The 21,808-nt window shown below is 43.0% G+C and overlaps 1 protein-coding gene across 4 annotated transcripts in view; it reads right to left on the bottom strand.

Moving 5' to 3' along the window:
• Veph1 (ventricular zone expressed PH domain containing 1) overlaps nucleotides 1-21,808 on the bottom strand; it is a 186,065-nt gene that overhangs the window by 82,658 nt on the left and 81,599 nt on the right. For all 4 annotated transcript variants that reach the window (XM_057757263.1, XM_057757261.1, XM_057757264.1 and 1 more), the window contains exon 7: nucleotides 6,400-6,620. In XM_057757263.1, the coding sequence (XP_057613246.1) occupies nucleotides 6,400-6,620 (221 nt within the window). The remainder of the gene's footprint in view (nucleotides 1-6,399; nucleotides 6,621-21,808) is intronic.

The raw sequence follows: 21,808 nt of genomic DNA, 5'->3' as shown, positions 1-21,808 counted from the left end.
TATTTATTTATTTATTTATTATGTATTTATTTTTGCCATCACTATCAACAGACGCTGTTACAGACACACTCTAAATCTGCAGTCAAGATTCCAGGGTTGAGAGTGAACCTACGAGGAGCTTTGGCCCCGCCCCCAGAACCGAAGGTCACGTGACTGTCTGGCCGTGGCCCAAGTTGTGGAATTTCTTTTCTTTTTTCTTTGTTTTTTTGTTTTGTTTTTTCGAGACAGGGTTTCTCTGTGGTCTTGGAGCCTGTCCTGGCACTAGCTCTTGTAGACCAGGCTGGTCTCGAACTCACAGATATCCGCCTGCCTCTGCCTCCCGAGTGCTGGGATTAAAGGCGTGGGAATGCAGAGCAGCTGCGGCAACTTCAGGGCAGTGCTCTGAGTCTGGACAGAACTGTGGAGGAAGGGTACCCATCTTCTAGACTGTTAGGCCCGGGAACCGGAGCAGGCAATGGCTGGCAGTGAGCCGCAAATGCTCCATGCTCTGCTTTCAGTTTCTGTAGTAACGTTGCCATGGCCTGATGAGAAAATGCGCAAGTGAGCACTTATCTGCGGGCCATGTTCCCAGCAGCTCAGAGTCACTTATGCTGACGCTCACCCTGCACAGAACGTGAGCACTACTCGTTAACGTTTACTGTGGGCTTTTTACCCACAGGCAACTGATGCTCTAAATCTGGTATGTCTATGCCCTTTCACCTTCAGCTTTGCTTTACGAGGGTTGTTATCTTGTTACATCAAATGGAAAATCCCAGAAACAAACAAGTTGTTGAATGGTAATTGGGACATCATTCGGAGTAGCATGATGAATTTTTTTTTGTTTTTTTTTTATTGTTTATTTATTTATTAAAGATTTCTGCCTTCTCCCCACCACCACCTCCCGTTTCCCTCCCCCTCCCCCGTCAAGTCCCCCTCCCTCATCATCCCTAAGAGTAATCCAGGTTCCCTGCCCTGTGGGAAGTCCAAGGACCACCCACCTCCAAGCATGATGAATTTTTATATCATCTCATTCTGTTTCACCCAGGACAAATTATCCTTCTGCCCAGAGTATCCATGACTATGTCGTGTATGCTATCCTACCCCATTAGTTATCATATCAATTCCTGTACTATTAAAATGCTTCTATTTAAGTAACTCTCTTTTTACTTCATACGGGCCCTAAAACACAAGAATAGTTCTTTCAACAGTTTGAATAAGCCAGAGATGGGTTGGTGATTCGTGCTCACCTTACGGTGAAAAGGCAGGGTGAGAGAAAACCTATAATACTATATCGTCATAATTTTTCTATTTTATTAACAGTCATTTACCGTTAGTAATCACTTACTGTGGCTAATTACTGTACACATGCATATAGACACCTTCACACGGACTGGGAAGATAAGTGTTAACCTTCTTTCAGCCCAACTGAAAAGATGTTCAAGACTCAGAAAACACACCAATGATAACGTTAAAATTCAAATCTGATGAATGGAGCAGAGGAACAAGGACCATTTCCTGATGCAATATATCAAGCAGCTAGGTATGAGGTATGTTGAGACCCTGCAGAGCTGCCAGCACCTCAGATGGGTAGTAGGAGAAGGTCAAGTCTCCATTACATCTCCCTCTTTCAGGCTAGAACCTTGGTGTTCTCTGTCTTCTTTGAGATGGAACACCAGGGCATAGGCACACACAAAAGCCTAGGTGGTGTGTCCTGTGATTTGAATACTGCAGCCCCAGGTCTCCTGGCAAACTTGCAGCTGTGTTACTCACAGTTCAGGTGGGGTCACCATCATTCCCACCCCCCCTTTGTCCACACCCTGCAGAGCCAACTCTGCGGGAGTCTCACGCTCACTGGCCTTGTGCCATCGTTCCAAGCTGATAATGGTGTCTCTCACCTATGTCTCTTGCTAATAAATGAATTCCTGAAATACCTTTACAGACCTTCTCTTGGCCCCAAGTACTGGCTAAGGAAGGACGACCAATGAAGTAAATTAGCAACAGATGGGACATAAACAGTACCACATGTTGGCTTCAACCTCTTTGGGAAGAAGCAAGGCAAAACCTGAAGCAATTACTTCATACCTATGGAGGGGTCACAGCGACCACACAGCTACCACAAAAGGCCATTAGTACTTTCTTTTGATACAGGACATCTCTAGATGGAAAAGATGAACCTTTTGCTGATTGAGACTTCAGTTTCATCTTTCGATGTTACCTTAGTGGGGTGGAAGGACCTTCAACTTTTCCTAAGCAGGGACAATGCTACCCAGAATGTCACATGGGTTTAATTATGTCCTGAAACGACTTGTGGTCATTCCTTGAGCCAACAGTTGGTCTCCAAAAGTCAGGTTTTCCTGTTGTATAAACATGTCTTGGCTTTTTTTTTTTCTTAAATGGGAGCTGTTTTTGTTTATTTTTATAAGCACTTTAGAGAACATATTTTTTTCTGAATACTAGCGCTCTAGTTTGGATGCTAGTAGGGCACATAGATGCCTAGTGATTCAGGGGCTGGAGAACTGGAGAGGAATGAGCACTAAAGAAGTTCAGAGAAAGTGGGATCAAGGGAAAGCATAAGTAGAAGAGCTCACCGAGGAACGGTACCAAACTGCACTTGTGGGGAAGGGCAGTCTCTCATGGGAAGAGAGGCGTGAAGAGGGTATTCTAGAATGTGATAGAAAAAGTAAGCACAATCTGTCTGACTATGCAGAAATGACATGGAGCAATTCCTTAAAACTGTATAAGTGCTGTGTCTATTGGAACTCTCATCCACACTAAAATCTGAGGTGAGACCCAGAAAGAGGAAGAAAAAAAAGCAAGTTTCACGAATTACTGCCTGGTATTTATGCAGAAATTACTGCAGGTCCCTAAGGGGAGTGGAGGCTGAGGAGAGGCTTGAACTTCATCCTAGGTTATTAATTTATTTCTACCCTTTGTTTCTGTGTATGTGTGTGAGTCCGTGTGAGTTTATGTGTACCATGTGTACCAAGGAGCCCATGGAGACCAGAAGAAGGCATGGAATCCCCTGGTGCTGGAAATACAGAAGGTTGTGAGCTGACTTCTTAAGCTGAATGTGAGGGTTGGGAGAAAAAAATTGGTGAAGGTGCAATGGCGAAATATTAAAAAATATTCAAAATTCAGCATGCAACACTTGGAGGTGCCTCCGGCAATGCTTACCAAGGTCTCATGCACAGCTTCTCAGCAGCCTTGTATGTTTTGGACATACAATATGTGCATTTTCTCTGTGCGTTCATCACACCACATGCCACCAGCAAATGCTGCTCAAAACACATCAACTCAGGTTCAAGACTCTGGCATGTTTCCATTCTATGTGCAAAAGTTTTCCTTTCTTATATAAACATAATGGCTTAATTATGGAAACAGAGACGTTCAGGGTCTTCCTGTCATCATCTCTCTGCACACAACTACCAAATTGCTGTCTTTGGATTGCAGCGTGTTGGGATGTTTAGTTTTAGAAATTGCTATTTGAAAGTCCAATGAGTTTCATAAAAAAACAATACATTCTGGCTTGATATCCAGACAGAATTTCCAACAGTACATGGGAAGGCTGCTGTTATCTACTGTAGCAGACACTGTGATCTACTGTAGCGGACGCCGTGATCTACTGTAGGGGTCACTGTGATCTACTGTAGTGGATGCTGTGATCTACGGTGTGGATGCTGTGATCTACTGTAGGGGCCACTGTGATCTACTGTAGTGGATGCTGTGATCTACTGTGTGGATGCTGTGATCTACTGTAGGGGCCACTATAATCTACTGTAGTGGATGCTGTGATCTACTGTGTGGATGCTGTGATCTACTGTAGGGGCCACTGTGATCTACTGTGTGGATGCTGTGATCTACTGTAGTGGACACTGTGATCTTCTGTAGCAGACGCTGTGATCTACTGTAGGGGCCACTGTGATCTATTGTAGTGGACACTGAGCTCAATGATTGCTAGGGAACTGCTCAGTCACCTTGAACACATCCTCCCCTTCCCCAGTTTTCGCTGGGTCTGACAGGCAAGCAGCACAGTGGTTAAGGGCTGCCCAGAAGGCCACAAAGGACATGCCATTTGCAGAAGTATAGGTCTCTTTTCCTAACTCCTTAGTCGCTTTGCATCACCTTGTCAATCAAGAGTTGCCATTATACCTCCTTTTTTTGTTTCTCCCGAATTGATTTCAAAACTTAAATGCTCTGCTTGGTTCTGTCATTTAGGCTTTGTTGGCTTTTATTTAAATACAAATACATTTTAGAGACAGAGGAATAGGGGAAATGCAAATAGGCTCACCTGGTGCCCTTTACAAAACTCACCCAATTTATTCAGAATCTTTTTTGGCAAGAGGAAGGCTCATCTGCTTTGGTTTTTCATTCTCTCTGGGATGCTAATTGTTTTCCTTTTGATAGTCTTGTTGTTTTGGCCTGAAGTCTACAATCTGGCCTGCTGAGCTGTGTGTCACGTTTGTAAATTAGCTGACATCTGCTTTGAGTTTCATCATCTTTAATTTTCTTTCAGGATCGCTTCACTTGTTCATTTTCTCTTTAATTGCAAGAATCGGGTTTTTGTCTTTGCTTTACACAAAAGTACAGACCTTTCTGCTTTGGGGGCATGGACGCCAATGAGTGGATTCACGGGGTCCCAAGGAAGACTATTCAGGGAAAAGATGCTGGGAGAGAAGCCTTAGCAACCGTCCCAGAGAGGATGCGCCCCGGACACAAAGAGCTAGCTGTCCACACCACACTTCTGAGGTTCCCACTGAATAATTACAATCTGTTAGAAGGAGATTGACACTGAGGGCTGAACCGGGGGAAATATTTTGAATTGAGAGAGACTGAGGTGGTGGACATATGTGGGATGAACGCTGACTTTTTATTTCTTTGTGTGTGTGTTTTTTTTTCCCGTACTGGAGAGTGAAGCCTGGGCCCCACATGTAAGGCAAACTGCTCTACTACTTAGCTACTGCCCCCATGCCTCTCTCCCTCCCTACTGTCCCTTCTTCACTTCTTCCTCTCAATCACTTCTTTCTCCTTTTCCTTTTCACCTCAGAAAAACAGTAAAGGGAGTATTATTGCAAATAGGACTGGGATTATTTATCAAAGATTCATTTCACTGTTAAATTACTGAATGCTGCAGCCTTGTGACTTTCTCCCACTTTGAAGACAGCTTTCACACACACAAGCTCAGAGATGTTTGTTGGGGACATGTCCCCTGGCCAGGTCTTGTGCATGAACTTTTCTTCTGGCAAGCGTGTCTATCCTGGCTAGAAGAGGTTTACAAGCAGGTTGGCTATGCGCATGGTATAAAAACTTTCCTTGATACCAGCTGCAGAGATTCTAAACCACGTTTCTGAAACTATATTATGAAACTTACCTGACAGTGGCTTTGAGGTTTCATCTATGTTATCGGATGCTACTGTGATAAAGACATCGCTACGTAAGTCAGGGGCATGCTTTTTGGATGGCATATGTACAAGACAGTGGTTCTAAACTGGGGCACTTTTTTGCCTCCTAGAGGACATTTAGAAATGCCAAGATCATTGTCACAACCGCGAGAGGAGACTGGTGCTGGCATCTAGTAAGTGGAGACTTGAGTTTCTGATAAATAGTTTCTAATGCACAGGATAGCTCCCCAAGAGTAGAAAGGGCTATCTGTGTGCACTGAACTCTCTCTCACTCCAGTTAGAATTGCTCTCTTTCCAACTCAGCCAGATTTTGGCAGCTCATTCGCCACCATCACCCATAATTTCCTGGTGACAGTGTATTGACGTGTACTGCCTTTTCCTTCCTTGATCTGACCCTTGTCATTTTCTCCTCGGGACAGGCCCTGTATTGAGACTAGAGTGACCTTGAAATGACTTTACCCCACCATGTACTGAATCCCACAGTGAGTCCTACAGGACGAATTGATAACGTCTTAGAAAGGTATGCCACGCTCACTGTGTCTCATCCCTGCCTGTGCTTCATCATCATCCCCAATGTTGCTCTTCTTGTAGCATATACTTCACTTATGCAAAATGACGCCCATTTCAGGAAAGACATACATGCCACCAAAAGGAGAGCCTGGTGTGATCTGGTCATCTCCCAAGACTTGGTACACAGTGTCTCTTACTCAAGGAGCTGTTTCTTGATCTCAGGTTTACCCCTCCTTCTTCCACATACAGGTAGACCCCATCATTTCACTGCTCTCCAAATTCTTTGAACCCATCTTTAATAGTGTACGCCCCCTCTAGCATCTAATTTTATTCTCTAGTTATTTAAATATTTAATCTACCAGACAGTGACCTCTATCCCTCTGCCTAAATTTCCGGCTCAGAATAAGCAAGCATCAAATGCTTCTTGAGTAAATAAATGAGCGCCACTTGGCATTGTCCTTCATCCTCTTTCTTTCTCATAACTTTTGCTCTGTTTGGGTGCTGTAGATACCTGCCATTCCCAGCCTTGCTGTTTTCCAGTTGTCGGGAGAGCAGCTTGGCGATGTTGGTGAAGCTGTTGCTCATCCGGAAGATGTCCCTGCTGTGAGGGCCCAGGATGGAGGAGAAGGCATCGGTGATGCTCTTAATTTCCAGCAGGAGAATATGGTGAAAGGAGTGCTCCATGTTAGCCAGCTGGCTCACCAGGTAGCTGAGGCAGCTCCTGGCTCTTTCCTGCCAACGACAACGAGAACAACAAAAGTCTGTAGGACTATAGCCTCAAAGTTCTGTGAGCTAGATCCCTTCCAATAAATATGGGCGAGGTTAATAACGCGGGCGCCTTTGAAGATGTCACGTCTGTGTGAATTCATGAGACACAGTGCATTACAGGGACATTGTCTACTCCCGAATGGAGAAGATAGAAGTGGAGGATCTTCGTCACATGCTAGGCTTCTCTTAGAAGTTAGGAACACAACACAAAAGGAAACGGGTGGAAACCTACTGAAATGATGAAGCAGACAGAGTGAACAAAATACCCATGCAAAATACATAGTACGTTGGACGGAGACACATACCACAAAAGAGAAACAAAGCAGAAAGAGGAGAGCCTGGGAAATTAATATTAAAAAGTACACACAGGGCACATCCCAGAGAGAAAGTAACATTCAAATTCAATAAAGTTTTTATCATCAAAATCCAGCATGTTCAAAAACCTTAGTAACAATTAGAGTGAAATTCATCCTGCTTGATACAGGGTTGCAGGGAGCTCTAGGAGCCGGGCCATATGGGAGGTGACATTTTATTTGCTGTTTGTATCACTGACAGTGTGACTTCAACCTTCATGTACGCTCCTCGGCTTCAGAATCAGAGTTTGCCTTAGCATCCTAAAAAGTCATTCCACAAATACCTAAATGTCCCTGTGGTTCTGTGGAGAGGATTTCCCGGGCTGCAGATGTAGATCAGCTGCTCAAACAGTTTTGTAGCCTGCGTGAGGCCCTAGATTGACCCAGGGATTCTCTCTCCACCCCTCCCCACTCCGAAACCTTTCTCAGTATACAAAACCAGAACATTCTTTTCTCAGAAGCATTTATCTTGCTGATGGGGAAGGTGACAGTGTAGATGTTTGCTGAAACCAGCCTCATTCTGAATGATCCTCTGGCAGCCAAACCGAGCTGAAGGGGAAATTAATCACATTTCGGGAACAAGAAAAATCCTAACTGCTTGAGACCCTGCGTATGAGTCCGCACCAAGCTCACATCATTTGTTCTGAAACCTTGGAGCACATCCAGGTTCCTCACAGGGGTAACAGATGTGATTCTGGACAAAAAGTGCAATGTCAGGGCAAGAATGGGGTTATGGAATTCGGATTTCTTTCTCGGCTCCAAAGTATTTTGTCTCTGAGGCTTAGTGACTGCAGCCTGCGTGCTGTCTTCCCGCAGCAGGGCAGGGTCAGCGTCACCTGTGTGTCATCATGTGGGCTGGTTGCTGTCCACTCAGACACAAGTCCGCGAGGACAGTTAGGTCAAGTGCCAAGGCTACCCCACATGCTCTTCAGTCCCCACGGGACTCCCTGAATGACACTGTGAGGTAAGTAACGTGCCAGCCATCACTCTACGGGGAAGAAACTGAGGGCCGACTGCCGTGCTCTGAGCCCCATATCCTCAGCGTCTCTCATTATTGTGATCTCACTGGCCATGGCACCAGCCCTTCCTACCAAGAAACAAGACCACAAATTAGTCTAATCCCTTCTTGGTCTCTCATTCCCCAGCACAGATATGCAGTTCTTTTTGTTTAATTACATTTGATTTACTTAACAAGCATCATAAATACTCTGTAAATACAAAATAGACTGGCGATTCCCAAGCCTTTCTGTTTGTAGGGCCCCTGACCTCTTTTAAAATGTTTACAGGCCCCAAAGAGTTTTTGTTTGCCTGGGCTGTAGGTATCACTATTTGCCATTTTGAAACTAAACTGACAAATTAGAACCATCAATTTATTTAAAAATAAACCATATGCATGTTAGACACATTTTTTATGAAAAAATTCATCTTCGAAACAGAATTTTTGCAAATCTCTATGGTGTAGTGATTGTTCACATGGACAAAAACTGTATTCTCATATCTGTTTTTTACTTGCTGCATCATATCTGGCCTCATACAGCTTATATAGTTGGAAAAAATAGAATTATTTTCAAAGTAACATTGATAGTTATGTACATCCTTTATGAATAGTACATGAAAACTCAATAAGTGGTAGTATCTATTTGCAATACTAATATTTTTGTACTCTATTACATTAAAATTCATCTTTTTTTTTCCTCAAGTAAAGATAAAGCATTGTCTTTTCCATAGAGAAAGTGGTCCAGAGTAGTCAACCTGCCACCAGGTTGCTGGTTAGTTACCCTGGGGAACGGTGTCAGATCTGGGGCTCAGTGTTAGTTTCTGCTGTTGGCAGATCTGGCACTCAGCAGCAGTTATAGCCAGATCAGCCTTGATGAGTGGAAGTCCACATAGTTGAGACCATATATAACTCCCATCTCTGCCATCATGACCACTTTGTTCATGGGCCCATTGGGCAATGACAGGAATGGCCGGGGAAAGGGGTTGACTGTTGTCTTAGGGTTTCTATTGCTGTGCATAGAACCATGACCGCAGCAGTTTCTATAAAGGAAAACATGCAATTGTGTAGCTTGCAGTTCAGAGGTGTAGTTCGTTATTATTACGGCGGGAGGCGTGGCCCAGCGCGCAGGCAGACATGGCGTGCGAGAGGGAGCTGAGGGTTCTTACATCTTGACTCACAGGCAACATGCAGTGATCTGAGACACTGGGTAGAATATGAGACCTCAAAGCCCAACTCCACAGTGATGTATTTCCTCTAAAGAGACCACATCTGCTCCACAAGGTCACATCTCCCAGCAGTGCCACTTCCTTGGGGGCCTATTTTCTTTCAAACCACCTCAACTGTCCATAGAAGAGGCCATCCTATCTACTTGTCTGTGGGACTCTTCCTTAACTGCAGTCACCTTTGCATGAGCATCTATGTGGGGGACACAAGTAACTTGACTCCCTTTGCCCAGCGATCTTTTCAAATACTTCTTCCCCAAATGTCTTTCTCACCAGTTTTCCAGTCATGCTCTTCCAACAGCTCCCCGACTATCCATCAAATCCATTGACTACAGCCCATGGAGCAGGGATCAATCACACATCTGGCCATTTCTCCTTTGAAGCTGTGGTATAGCTAATCTAACAATGGCTGCCTATTAACAGAATTTTCAAGAATCCAGTAGTTGTTAAGACATCTAGGCTTGATGACTGAACTCTATCATAACAGGTCCCTTCAGTATATGCTAGAATTCTGAAGAAGTATAGGCTAATGTCAGTGAAGGAATAGATTTGCTAGAGAGAGTGAGAGCAAGCAAACAAAGAGAATGAACCTGTCTTTCAGGTCCTTTACATAGGCTGCCAGCAGAAGGTGTGGTCCAGATTTAAACGTTTGTCTTCCCACTCCAAAGATCTGGATTAGAAGAGGGTCTATCCACTTCAAATGATTTAATTAAGAAAAACAAATCCCTCACAGGTGTACCCAGTCATTTGAGCTTTAGTTAATTCCAGATGTGGTCAAGTTTACAAGCAAGAACAGCCATTACGAGGACCAAGCATTCAAACACAAGAGGCAATGGGGAACATTTTGTGTCCCAGACACAACGCGTGGGGACATAAGAGCCAGTCTCTCATAGGCGTCCAGGGGAACTATGGTAATATCTGTAGCTTTGCTGAAAGCAGAAAGCTCACTTCATTCCTCCACTCTCCATATAATGTTTACCAACTCATTCAAATGCAATAACCACGGACTATTTAGAAGCCATTATCTTAAGTAAAAAACATTCCTTGATAGAGTTATTCAGATAATCTGGAAAGACAAAGGCTCAGTTGCTTTCCTAAGTTAGCCTCTATATTCCTGTATTTAAATGTGCATCAGAAATTCTGAGCCAATTCCCATTTCCAATTAACACTTAGCATGAAAAATCTTCGGGGCGGAGGTAATAATAAAACCAGTTATTTCTACTGTTTCATCAAGCTAAGTCCTTGTGCGGATGGGGAGGTGGGGTCTCGAAAGTCAGCAGAGGAATGTTTTCTACTGGGGAACCTTTGGAGAATGTCTGGAGACATTTTGGGTTGTCATAATTGAGGGGACGGAAGGGTGGAACGGCAGAATCCAGTGGGAAAAGGCCAGAGATGCTGTCAAACATCACGTAACACACACGATAGCCCCCAGCTAAGGGTCATCTAGCCCAAAGCGTCGATGGTGTCAGACTGAGAAATTCCTAGTTAAGTGAAAACTGGCTCTTCCCCCGGTCCCCTAACTGTCAATACAATCTGGTGCCACTGTCCTGATTTGTGGTAATCACTAGAGGTTTTACAAACTATTGCTTTGTGCTATGAGTGCAGATGTCAACCCAGTAGACACAATAGACAATGTCTTAGGAACGCTGTATTAGTCTGAAAATACCTCTGCCATCACAGGTCCCTTGAAAGGACCTAAGAAGCCATGGGTCACACTGAGAACTGATGAATTAGAGTCATCATTGGCAACACTTTCTGTAAGGAGCGGATAGAACATATTTTTAACCCAGTGAGCCATTGGATTCTGTTTTTGAGAAACAGTCATCGACAGGACTACTGGATTGAATGTGACTGGATTTGGCCACAGGCAGCAATTTGCTGATCTATGAACTAGATTATGTGGCAAAATTGCACTGGCCATATTGTTTATTTGTAATCAGTGTTACCATTTTAAATGTGTGTGTGTGTAACTCTTATCTCATAATTCTTTTCTATTATCTCTTATCAAGATAATAGAATTTAAATATGAAAATGACAGAAAAAGTGGAGACTTAGTTCTGAGGATGGTTTCCTCGACTAACCATGTAGTTAGTCAGTATGTGCCAGACGATGGGCACGGTTACCCGCAGTTCACATACGTTTATCAAATGGGCTATCAGAATGAGGACATTAGTACCTAAAGGACAATGAAGACTGAGGTCACACTGGTCAGAGTCACAGGTGAGGCAAAACTGCTACTGAACCAAAAGCTGACTGATTCCAGAGTTCGGATGTTTCCAGTTTCCAGAGCCGAGGAAGGCCAAGTCAGAGCAGTCTTCCTCACTGCTATCTTTCTCTCCTGTGTCCACAGCAGGAATTCCCAGAGGATTACAGGGTCCTTCCTCATGGGACCTACAGCCCTCCAGACACCCATTCTCCACCCTGCCCTCTTGTATGATGGAATTGTCTGAGATATCCTTAGGACAAACCCAATCTCCAGAAGGCTCCTGTTTCCCAGTTCCCAGTCCATTTCATCGGAATTGGTGGGGTTCTTTTTAAAACATTCCAGATGATTCTACTAGGAGGCCAGGGTTGAAAGCTACTAGTCTATGTAGGGCTCTGCAGCCCTGAAATTTGGGCATTTGAAATTTAGAAATTTGTGGATTTGACTTTTTCCCTCTTTTATAACTTTCAGCATTTTCTAAAGGAATAATAAAAATAATCAACTCGGTTCTTTGATAATCGTTTTATCCACTGCGTATCTGCAGTCTGTCATTATTTATTTAAACACAGATAATTCTTTGAGGCTTCCTGTAGACTAAGGGGACCCCAGCAAGGACCATTATACTGTAGTGTAAAGGAGAATGTAGCCAATGCCTTCTCAATGGAACTTCACCAGGTGAGAATGTTGCCTAGGAATTCTTAGAGGCCCAGGGGTGACCCTGTGCTTAGCTTCTTAGGGATGCCATTACATGACAGTGTCCTTAACGATGCCATTTAATGGCATCCCTAAGAAGCTAAGACATTTAACTCCAGATGTAGAGCTGGAAGAATTTGTATTGGCCCCTCTTCCCATCCCAATTCTTTGGCTCTGAGAACCCAACGTTTTCTGTTTGTCCCCAAATCTTTTCAGGTTTTTAACACTAAAATGTCCTTGCTGTAGAAGATTTATTTTCTCAGTTCAGATGCTGACCATTACCCCAAGACCCAGTCCTAAAGACTTGGTCCCCAAGAGCGGCACCAGTGGAAGCGTGGAATCCTTAGGAAGTGGGACTTCCTAGACACTGTGATTGACCTGCTAAGGGAAAAGGCGTCTCTGGTCCATTTATCTTTCTCTGTTCTCCTTGGCTCATGACACACAAGCAGCTTTGCTTTTCTAACATCTACCAGCCTGATGTTCTGCCTTAACACAGGCCCAAAGCAGTAGACACAACTATTGATGGACAGAACCTCCCAACTAGAAGCAAAATTAATTTTTTTTCTCCTTGTAAACTGACTGCTTTAAGTCCTTTGTTTTAGCGACGGAAAGCTAGCTCTGGTCATGAGCAAATAAGGACACTTGATAATTTTGTTACTTTATGACTATCTAAATAGAAACAATGTAATGGAGGGAAGGTTTGTTATTTATTTAATTACTTTTTTTTTTTTTTTTTTTTTTTTTTTTGGCAGGGTCTAACTTTGTATCCCTGGCTGGCCTGGAACTCACTATGTAGACCAGGCTGGCATTAAACTCACAGAGATTTGTGTACCTCTCCTGCCAAGTGTTGGGATTGAAGGTATGGGCCAAGGAAAGGTTTATTTTGACTTGGATTCTGAAGTTTTAGTTCAGAAGGAAAAGCGTAATGGAGTTCGTTAGAGAGACAGGCAGCTAGGATTGCCCCAATCACAGCTGCAGACAGGAAACAATGAGCACAGGCTGGACCCAGGATCAGGCACAACTATCCAAGGTCTACCCTGCTGTCCTTCTCCAGCCTGCCTAGCTCCTACTCCTAAAGGCTCCACCGGTTTCAAAATAGTGCTGTCTGCCAGATCAATCATTGAAAATGAGCCCCTGGAAGATATTTCAAGTGCACAAACCATACTTATCATCTAAGTCTGCAGTCTGTGGGGAAATAGCAAAGTACTTCAGCTCAGTAAATTTTTTTTTTAAAAAGGCATGTATTTTATTGATTTGTTAAGAATTTCATACATTCATATGATATATTTTGACCATATCCATGTTCCATTTCTACTTTTAACTTGCCCCAGATCTACTTCCTACTCCTGATTTCTTCCAGCATTATGCTTTCTTTTCAAAAATAACCTAGAGAGAATAATTTGTGCTCTGCAAATACTCCTTGGGGAGTGGCTGGCACTCACTGGAGCAGGATCAACCCTCATCCTTAAAGAAAACTGGTCCTCTTGTTCCCCCAAAGCCATCAGTTGTTAAAAGCACCTCAACTTGGTACTACTCAGTGGTAAAAAAGAATGACATCTTGAAATTTTCATTCAAATGAATGGAACTAAAAAAATTAAATTAAATTAAAAAAAAATCAAACACCATCTCAAGTGAGGCAACCCAGACCCAGACATGGTATGTACTCACTCATAAGTGGCTACCAGACATAAAACAAAGGCTAATGAGTCTATAGTCCATGATCCCATAGAATCTAGGTAACAAGGAGCACCCTAAGAGAGACAGACATACATGGATCCCCTGGGAAGGGGAACTAGACAAGATCTCCTGAGAAAATTGGGAGTGTGGGGGAAGGAAGGGGGAGAAGGGAAGGAGGAAGGGGAAGGGGAGGAGAAGAAGAGGGAAGAGGAGAACATGAAGCAATGGGATGGTCGAAATGGGGAAGGACAGAGAGGGAGAACAAGGAAAAAGCTATCTTGATTGAGGGAGTCATTATGGGGCTATCAAGAAATATGGCACTAGGAAAATTCCCAGGAACCCACAAGGATGACTTCAGCTAAGACCATAAGCAATAGTGGAGAAGTTGCCTGAATTGGCCTTCCTTTGTAATCAAATTGATAACTGACTACCTTAATTGTCATCATAGAACCTTCATCCAGCAACTGATGGAAAGAAAGGCAGAGATCCACAGCTATGCAATGGGTCGAGCTTTTGAAGACCAGTCCAAGGGAGGGAGGAGCGATAATACGAGCAAAGGGGTCATGACCATATTGGGGATCCCCACAGAGACAACTGACCTGAGCTAGTGGGAGCTCACTGACTCTGAACTAATAGTGGGGGAACCTGCATAGGACTGAACTGGGCCCACTGAATGCGGGTGACAGTTGTGTGGCTTGGGCAGTCCGTGGGGCCACTGGCAGTGGGACCAGGACTTATACCTAGTGTTTGAACCGGCATTTTGGAGCCCATTCTTTTTGGAAGGATATCTTGCTCAGCCTAGATATAGAGGGAAGGGCCTTGGTCCTGCCTCAAAATAATGTGTCAGACTTTGTTGACTCCCCTTGGGAAGACTTACCCTCTATGAGGAGTGGATGGGGGGCTTTGTGTGGGGGCACAGAAGGAGGGGGAGAGAGTGAGAACTGGGATAAGTATAGAAAATGAGAAAAGATTGTTTCAAAAAGATAATAATAATAATAATAGCACCTCAACTTGGGATGGGGGTTTGTGAGCTCAGTGGGTTCTTAACAGAAGTCATTGTAGGTACAATATGATGTGTCATGTTATAGATCTCTTTCTCTCCAGATATATGTGCCTATATCGAACATATTTATGTATATATTATATGTATCACAGATGTTTATGTATATATCATACAGAATTCTTTCTCACTCATGGGAGCTCTGTTCTATGAATTCACCATAAGTGATAAATTGGAGAGCAGTAATGTGTTTCTTTTAGGAAAACAAAGGGCTAGGTACCTACAAGCTTCTGATTAACGGAATTTCTATCAACTGAATACTACAAAAGCTTATGTTATTGTATCGTGGTATTTCGTCTAAAGACAAGACATGTTACTGTTATGTGTTTGTTGTAAAAACATCTTATTTAACACAGTGGTAACTGATTTCTAAAATCGAACTCATTGTCAACAGCTGTGTAACCTATGTCAGAATGATTTTTATCTAACATTTGGGTTTCCTCTCTAAGGTCTATCACAGCCCTTTTGCACTTTGGGACACTAGAGAGCAGTTAGCAATGTACTTCAGTGATACAGTAAACAGGAAGCCAAACACACACACACGCACACACACACACACACACACAGATGAGGGAAATGTGGCACTAGGCCATGAAAAGAAAATGACTTTGAGGACTGGATTCCCTTATATATTCCCTTGGGGATCAAAGATTGTTTTCTACTCACTGATAAATAAAATTGCATTAGGAATTATAAACATTTTAATGGTTTCAAAAATCACACAGTCATTGTAAAAGAAAGACATTTCTATGTTTACTACTTGTGAGTCAGGTTTTGCATGACTGTAGGAACATGATTTCTGGAGCACATAAAGGGTAATAAATCATGCCTAGCATAAAATGCTGTCTGGGCAAAGCAATTTTGAACATAAATTTCAGGAACAAAAGTTAAAAAATAGCTGATGAGAACAGATGCATCCTTTGTTTTGTATGAACCTCAAATTTTGTCACAAGGCAAAAATGAAGGCTAATTGGACCATGTTCAACTCTGTGCACTTGGCATAGAATACTAAGCTGAATTCACCCTCATAGGAAAAAAAAATCAACCAAGTCATTTTTGAAGCAATTATGGCTAGACATATCTAAGCCTGGGACTTATGAAGTCTTTCTCAAGAAGTTGTTTGAACAAAAATGATTTGGGGTTTAAACTGAAAGGTAGCTTGACTACATGCCTATGGGATTTCAAAGAATAATGTAATTGTGAAAATTAAGTCTTTGTTTTGATTGAGTTTTAAAGGGAAACAAGGATATAGTCTGTCACCAAGTAACTCTTTCCAATTTATTGTTATTTTTTCTCAACTAGAATTCAATATGGCCATGTTTCTGTTTAAAGAAAAAAAACTCTCCTCCTACTTGTTGGGTGGGAGTCTACTCACAAATATCTTTTCATTCCTTTGACTCCTCTAAATGATTACAGATCTTAAACCTTAGAGAAGGTCATCTAATTTGAGCTTCAAACATAATGTTTTGTTTGATAAAAGATTTAAGCGTTCTATAGTTGAGATTTGCGCTCTAAAAACTGGGGGCTTGGGAATGTAGCTTCTGAAAGGTAGACCTTTTGTGCAGACCCAGAATGGGTTCAACCAGGCCAGTGTTTCTTCTCACACAGCACAGGGTCCCCTCATGTAAATGACCTCTCATTGATTATCCTGAACAATGGGTCCACTATTGCTTTTGCTTTAATGAAACACTGTCTGAAAGACCATTGGGGACACAGCATCGAAACCCTTCTGGTGGACTCAAAGATGCAGGCCAATTTTAATCCCTCAAGGATCTGCTGGGCAAATGAGGGTGCAAAACAAGAGTGAGAGAAACTAAGTAATCATGGGAACCATGTGGGGGCAGATGCTGTTATAGATCCAAAAGAAAAAAAAGAAGGGAAGAAAGGATGGAGAGGAGGAGGAGGAGGAGAGAGAGAGAGAGAGAGAGAGAGAGAGAGAGAGAGAGAGAGAGAGAGAGAGAGAGAGAGAGAGAGAGGAGGGAGAGAGAAGAGAAGGAAAAAGAAGGAAAAAACGTGCTCATACTTTAAAGTTTTCTTAAGTCAAAGAAATACTGGGTTTTGTTCATCAAGGAAAGCAAGAAACTGTGTGGTAAAAATGTAACTCAGTTAAACTGTGTCAGTTACAACAAAACCTTCCACAATTAGCTCATCACAGGATGCACTGTTCCCATTAAATAATGAGACACGAGGGACCTATTTTTCTTTGTACTTATTTCAAAACAAATAGCCAGGCTATCCTACCAGTAATAGTTGGGTTGTAACTTTCCAGGTATAAGCTAGAAGATTTGGTGGAGTACTCTTTTATTGCTTACAGAGAAGAATGAGACGGAAAAGCTAAGCCCCCCCCCCCCCCCCGCCGTGTCCCCGCCATTCCGCCACCAGTTTTAACCCTGGCATCTTGCCCATCATCCATGTAAGTATGTCTGCTTTAGTTTAAGAATTTCGTTTTGTTTCCCCTTTCGTATGAACTGTGTTTTCACGGTGAGATGCCCTAACTGAATTAAGCAGGGTATGAATGGATGGATGGAGAGATGAGAGCAAACTGCAGCTAATAGGATGGAGCCGTGAAGGTAGCTTCGATACCCCATGAGGAAAAGGCTTAAAGAGCTCTCTTCCAAAGCAAACAACTGTTTTCCCAACCACTTTCTATGTATCACCTTTATGTTAAACTTTTGGCAGGGGGGTAAAGCTATGTTCCATTGCATCGAGATCTTGAATGGATGCAGTGTTTAATCTCATCACTTCTCCAAGGATGAGCAGAGTCACCCCTGCCCCCGCGGTCCCCAATGTGTTTACTGTGTGGGACACTAAAGACCGTGCACCTCCTCTCTGTGCTCCTTATCACTTCCTAAGATGGAGGAGGCAAACTATCGCCTGCAGGAGACATCTGTACTGTTGCTGCTTCCCACGTCATCCCTTTGCCCCTGCTGTATAAGCTGTGTTTCCCAGTCATGAAGGAGGGGAGTTGGTGGCTCCGATGTTTTGAATGTTTATCTCCTAAAAGCGAGTTGAAATGCAATTGCCATTTTAATAGCTTCTAAAGTTTGAAGGCATGAGATCTGTCGGAGGGGATGAGGCTGTGCGGTTAGGTTCTGCCCCCATCCATGGAACGATGATGCCATTATCTGGAAAAGGAATCGTTTGACATCCATTTGTCTCTTTCACCCTCTGTTTGCCATTCTTCTTTAGACTGTTGTGCTAAGGAATCACTTGTTATATGCAGCGCCCTTGCCTCTTGGGCTTCCCAGCTTCTAGACCCATGAGTCAACAGTTTCTGTTAGTTGTAAATTAACCAGCCTGTGATAGTCTATTACAATGCTAAGGCAACTGGCCGGGAAAAGGAGTCGGCATAGGAAAAAAAGGGCTGGGAGGTGTTTTGGATGAGAAAAGGGAGACTGAATGGGATAGCAACACAGAGTCCTGCTTTCCAGTGAAGGAAGCTTGCTCTCGGACACAGAAGTAGTGGAATAGAGAGATGCAGGAGTATAGCCTGCTCCGGAGATTTACCAAGTCAGTTTTATGGGGTGTCTTCGTAACCTGCCTTTCTGTTGTTAAAAGGTGCCCGGCAAAGATAACTAAAGAGCTTATTTGGGCTTGCAGTTCCGGGGAATACATCCCCAAAGCGCAGGAAAGTTGTGGAGGCAAGAACAGGAGGCAGCTGCTCAATTTGTGTCCACAGTCAGGAAGCAGAGAGTGACTAACATTTGCACTCAATCTGCTTTCTCTCTTTATTCATCCTGAGGACCCAGTCTCTGGAAATAGACCCATCACCTTTAGGGTGGGTCTTCCCTCCCTACACTCATCTAGACAATACCGCTCAGACACATCCAGGGTTTGTCTCCAGGATGATTCAAAACCCTTCAAGTTGATCATAGTGAACAGACCTTGCAGAGATGGGACACAGAGAATTACTCCCTTCCTTCGTGTGAATGAACTGTTAACAGTTTAACCTGTGGGATCCACACAGCTCTAAACCTGGGGAACTTGCCCCATTCCACTTCCAATTACTGGGAAATACTGACTTCCATTTATCAATTCTTCCATTATTTATCTATTTCTTTTTTTAAAAAAAAGATTTATTTATTTATTACACAGACAGTGTTCTGCCTGCATGTATGCTTGCAGGCTGGAAGAGGGCATCAGATCTCATTATTGATGGTCGTGAGTCACTTACTGAGAGCTGGGAATTGAACTCAGGACCTCTGGAGGAGCAGTCAGTGCTCTTAACCTCTGAGCCATCTCTCCAGCTCCCATTTGTCTGTTCCTTAACAAGAAATAAACTAATGTGAAGAAATGAGACTTTCTGCCTGATTTCTTATATCTTCCCTGCGACTTCTTGTATCTTATCTATGTATGCTCAATCATCCTGGACCATATCATGATTTAGATAGCATGCGAACATTTCATGTGGCAGCCAACTGCCAGGTATGTCTTTCCTTACGGGGCTTTCGTTGGAACCTGGTGAACCAGTACCAATTTCTCAACACACAATGGAATAAATTCAGGCTCAGATTTTTTGAGAAATAAGGAAGGATGAAATGTAAACGCCAGTTCAGAACAGCATCGCCGCAGATTTTCAGCAGACTCTTTCTACTTTCGAGTGCCCTCATATATTTTGAGAGTACAAATCTAATAACACTTTTTACCACACAGCACATTCTGCATGTAAAAAAAAAAGCTGCTTGGAGGTTTATGAATGCTTCCAGATCTTGCTTGAAATATGATTTACCAAATGCTATTTTAAAAATCAAAATGAAAACTCCAGCACTGGGGAAATTTCATTTATGTTCCCTGAGGTGGTTAATTAAGAACACCGTCTTCCATTATACAGGCAGGAAGGCAGACTAAGGAATTGTAAAAACATTATCCGGGAAGGGCCAACTCATCACTATTTTCGCCCCCTGAGAGATACTTCCTAAGAGAATCGAGAAAGCCACACCCTCTCAAAGCACTGGGCAGAATCTTCTTTAACTTCGTACTTCTCAGTGCTTTCTTTAGAGCAGGAGTGTGATAGTGTTCATAAAGTCCTTTGTAAGCAACACTCGGTCTCCCCACCCTGGGTTCCCATGCATTTTAATGCTGTCCAAGAGGATAAAAAGGCATTGATTAGTTACACTGAAACAGACCCTGCGAGTGTGGCAGCTGTCACTTCAGAAATCATTTCTTTCTAGACACATTTGTAACTGTTTGTGGGGGATGGTTTGCCCTTTCCCTGACTCTCCAGTTCCTTGGGAGCTGGGAGGAATGTAGGCTTACTTGTTAATACTCTGGGCAGAGGTAATATATTATTCCAAACCACCTGGGCAGAGTGGAGAGAGGACACAGGACGGGTCTGCTGATTAATGGGGGGCTGTCACAAGCTGGCTTCCATCCACTGCCCCGGCCCAACTGCCTCCCTCCTGACCATTATTTATCCCATCCCCCAGGCCAGGGAAACTCTTCAGGGTTCCAGAACATTCAGGGTCTTTCAGCAGCCAGTGCTTTTGTACATACTATGCTTCCCAGTGCACGTTTTCTTCCCCTTCCTCCAAAACCTTGTCTTCTTACAAACTCCCAAGCCCCCATGTGGGGTTACTCTGTCTTTCCTTGTCCAGTTCAAACTTCAAAACAGAAAGTACCAAATTAAATTCCAGATTTCTGTCTATGCCTCTCTTATCCTATTCCCTATGAACTGGCCTAGGGCAGAGACTTTGTGTCTCTTCTTTCTGGGTTTCCATCACCTGCACAGTCAGCAGCTCTGTCTTCACCCCTCGGAATGGGGAGTAAGAAATATCATCACTTTTATTTTTAAAGTCTAATATATAATACACATATATATGTACAAATATTTTTACACACTGCTACAAGTTTACTTAGTATTATCAATACCTTGAGTTCTTTTCATAATATAGATATAATAGTCGTGTTCAGAGACTAGGGCTATGAATGTTTACCTAGGGTGGTGGTTATTCTTGGTTGTCAACTTGGCTATATCAGGAATTAACTAAACCCAAGTGGCTAGACACACCTAAGAGGGAGTTTTCTTGACTGACTTGTTCGAAGTGGGAAGACCCACCCTGAATCCAAATCTTCTGTGGTAGAAAAATGCACCTTAAATGTGAGCCACCTCTTCTGGTGGCAGCCTGTTTGAAGGCCACAGTAGGTGGGAGCGCTGGCTCTCTGCCTGCTTGTCCTAACTCTCACAGGCTAAGTCCGTGCCTTCACTAACATTACAGCCTACTTCTCTGGAATCCCAGCATACACTGAAGACCCACTGAGATGTCTAGACTTGTGGATTGAACTACTAGATTCTTGGACTATCTATTAGGAGACAGCCATTGTGGGAATAGGTGGACCATTATATATACGTGTGTGTGTGTACACATGTGTATATGTATATATAATATATGTATAGTGTATATAATATACGCACATATTTATAGAACATATATATAACACGTATGATGTGTATGTATATAATATATGTGCATATATATATTTGTAGAACACATATAATTTTTTCTATCACTCCTGTTTCTCTACAGCACCCTGACTTAACACCTAATAAGCATGGAGTTAGGTTAAATCTCCAGGAAAAATGAAAAGGAAGGAAGGAAGAAAGAGAAGTTATTTTCATTTTAGAATAACAAATATCTCTTTCAACTGATGATAGTTTTGTAAAATTGGATAGCACGCAGCTGGCACCAACCAACAATTAAATTCTAAATTTAAACAGCCTACTTCTTTTAATTAAATTCATGATCCCTGGGAAAGCTGAGGTTCCTGGCTGCAGCTCCTTCCCCTAGTTGAAAACCCCACCCCTCAGATTCTTCGGTCTTGATTTGCATATTGAAGGTGTCCGCTGATGGCCACCTCTGCTCTGCAGGATGCTATACAGCAGCCCGGATGAGAACATCAATCTGGCTCGCAACTGCCTTTGTCATCATTTTCCTCTCCTTCCTGAAAC

The sequence above is a fragment of the Chionomys nivalis genome, chromosome 24, assembly GCF_950005125.1.
Source record: "Chionomys nivalis chromosome 24, mChiNiv1.1, whole genome shotgun sequence".
In the NCBI taxonomy this organism is placed as follows: Eukaryota; Metazoa; Chordata; class Mammalia; order Rodentia; family Cricetidae; genus Chionomys; species Chionomys nivalis.
This window is presented reverse-complemented; position numbering and strand designations above follow the sequence as displayed.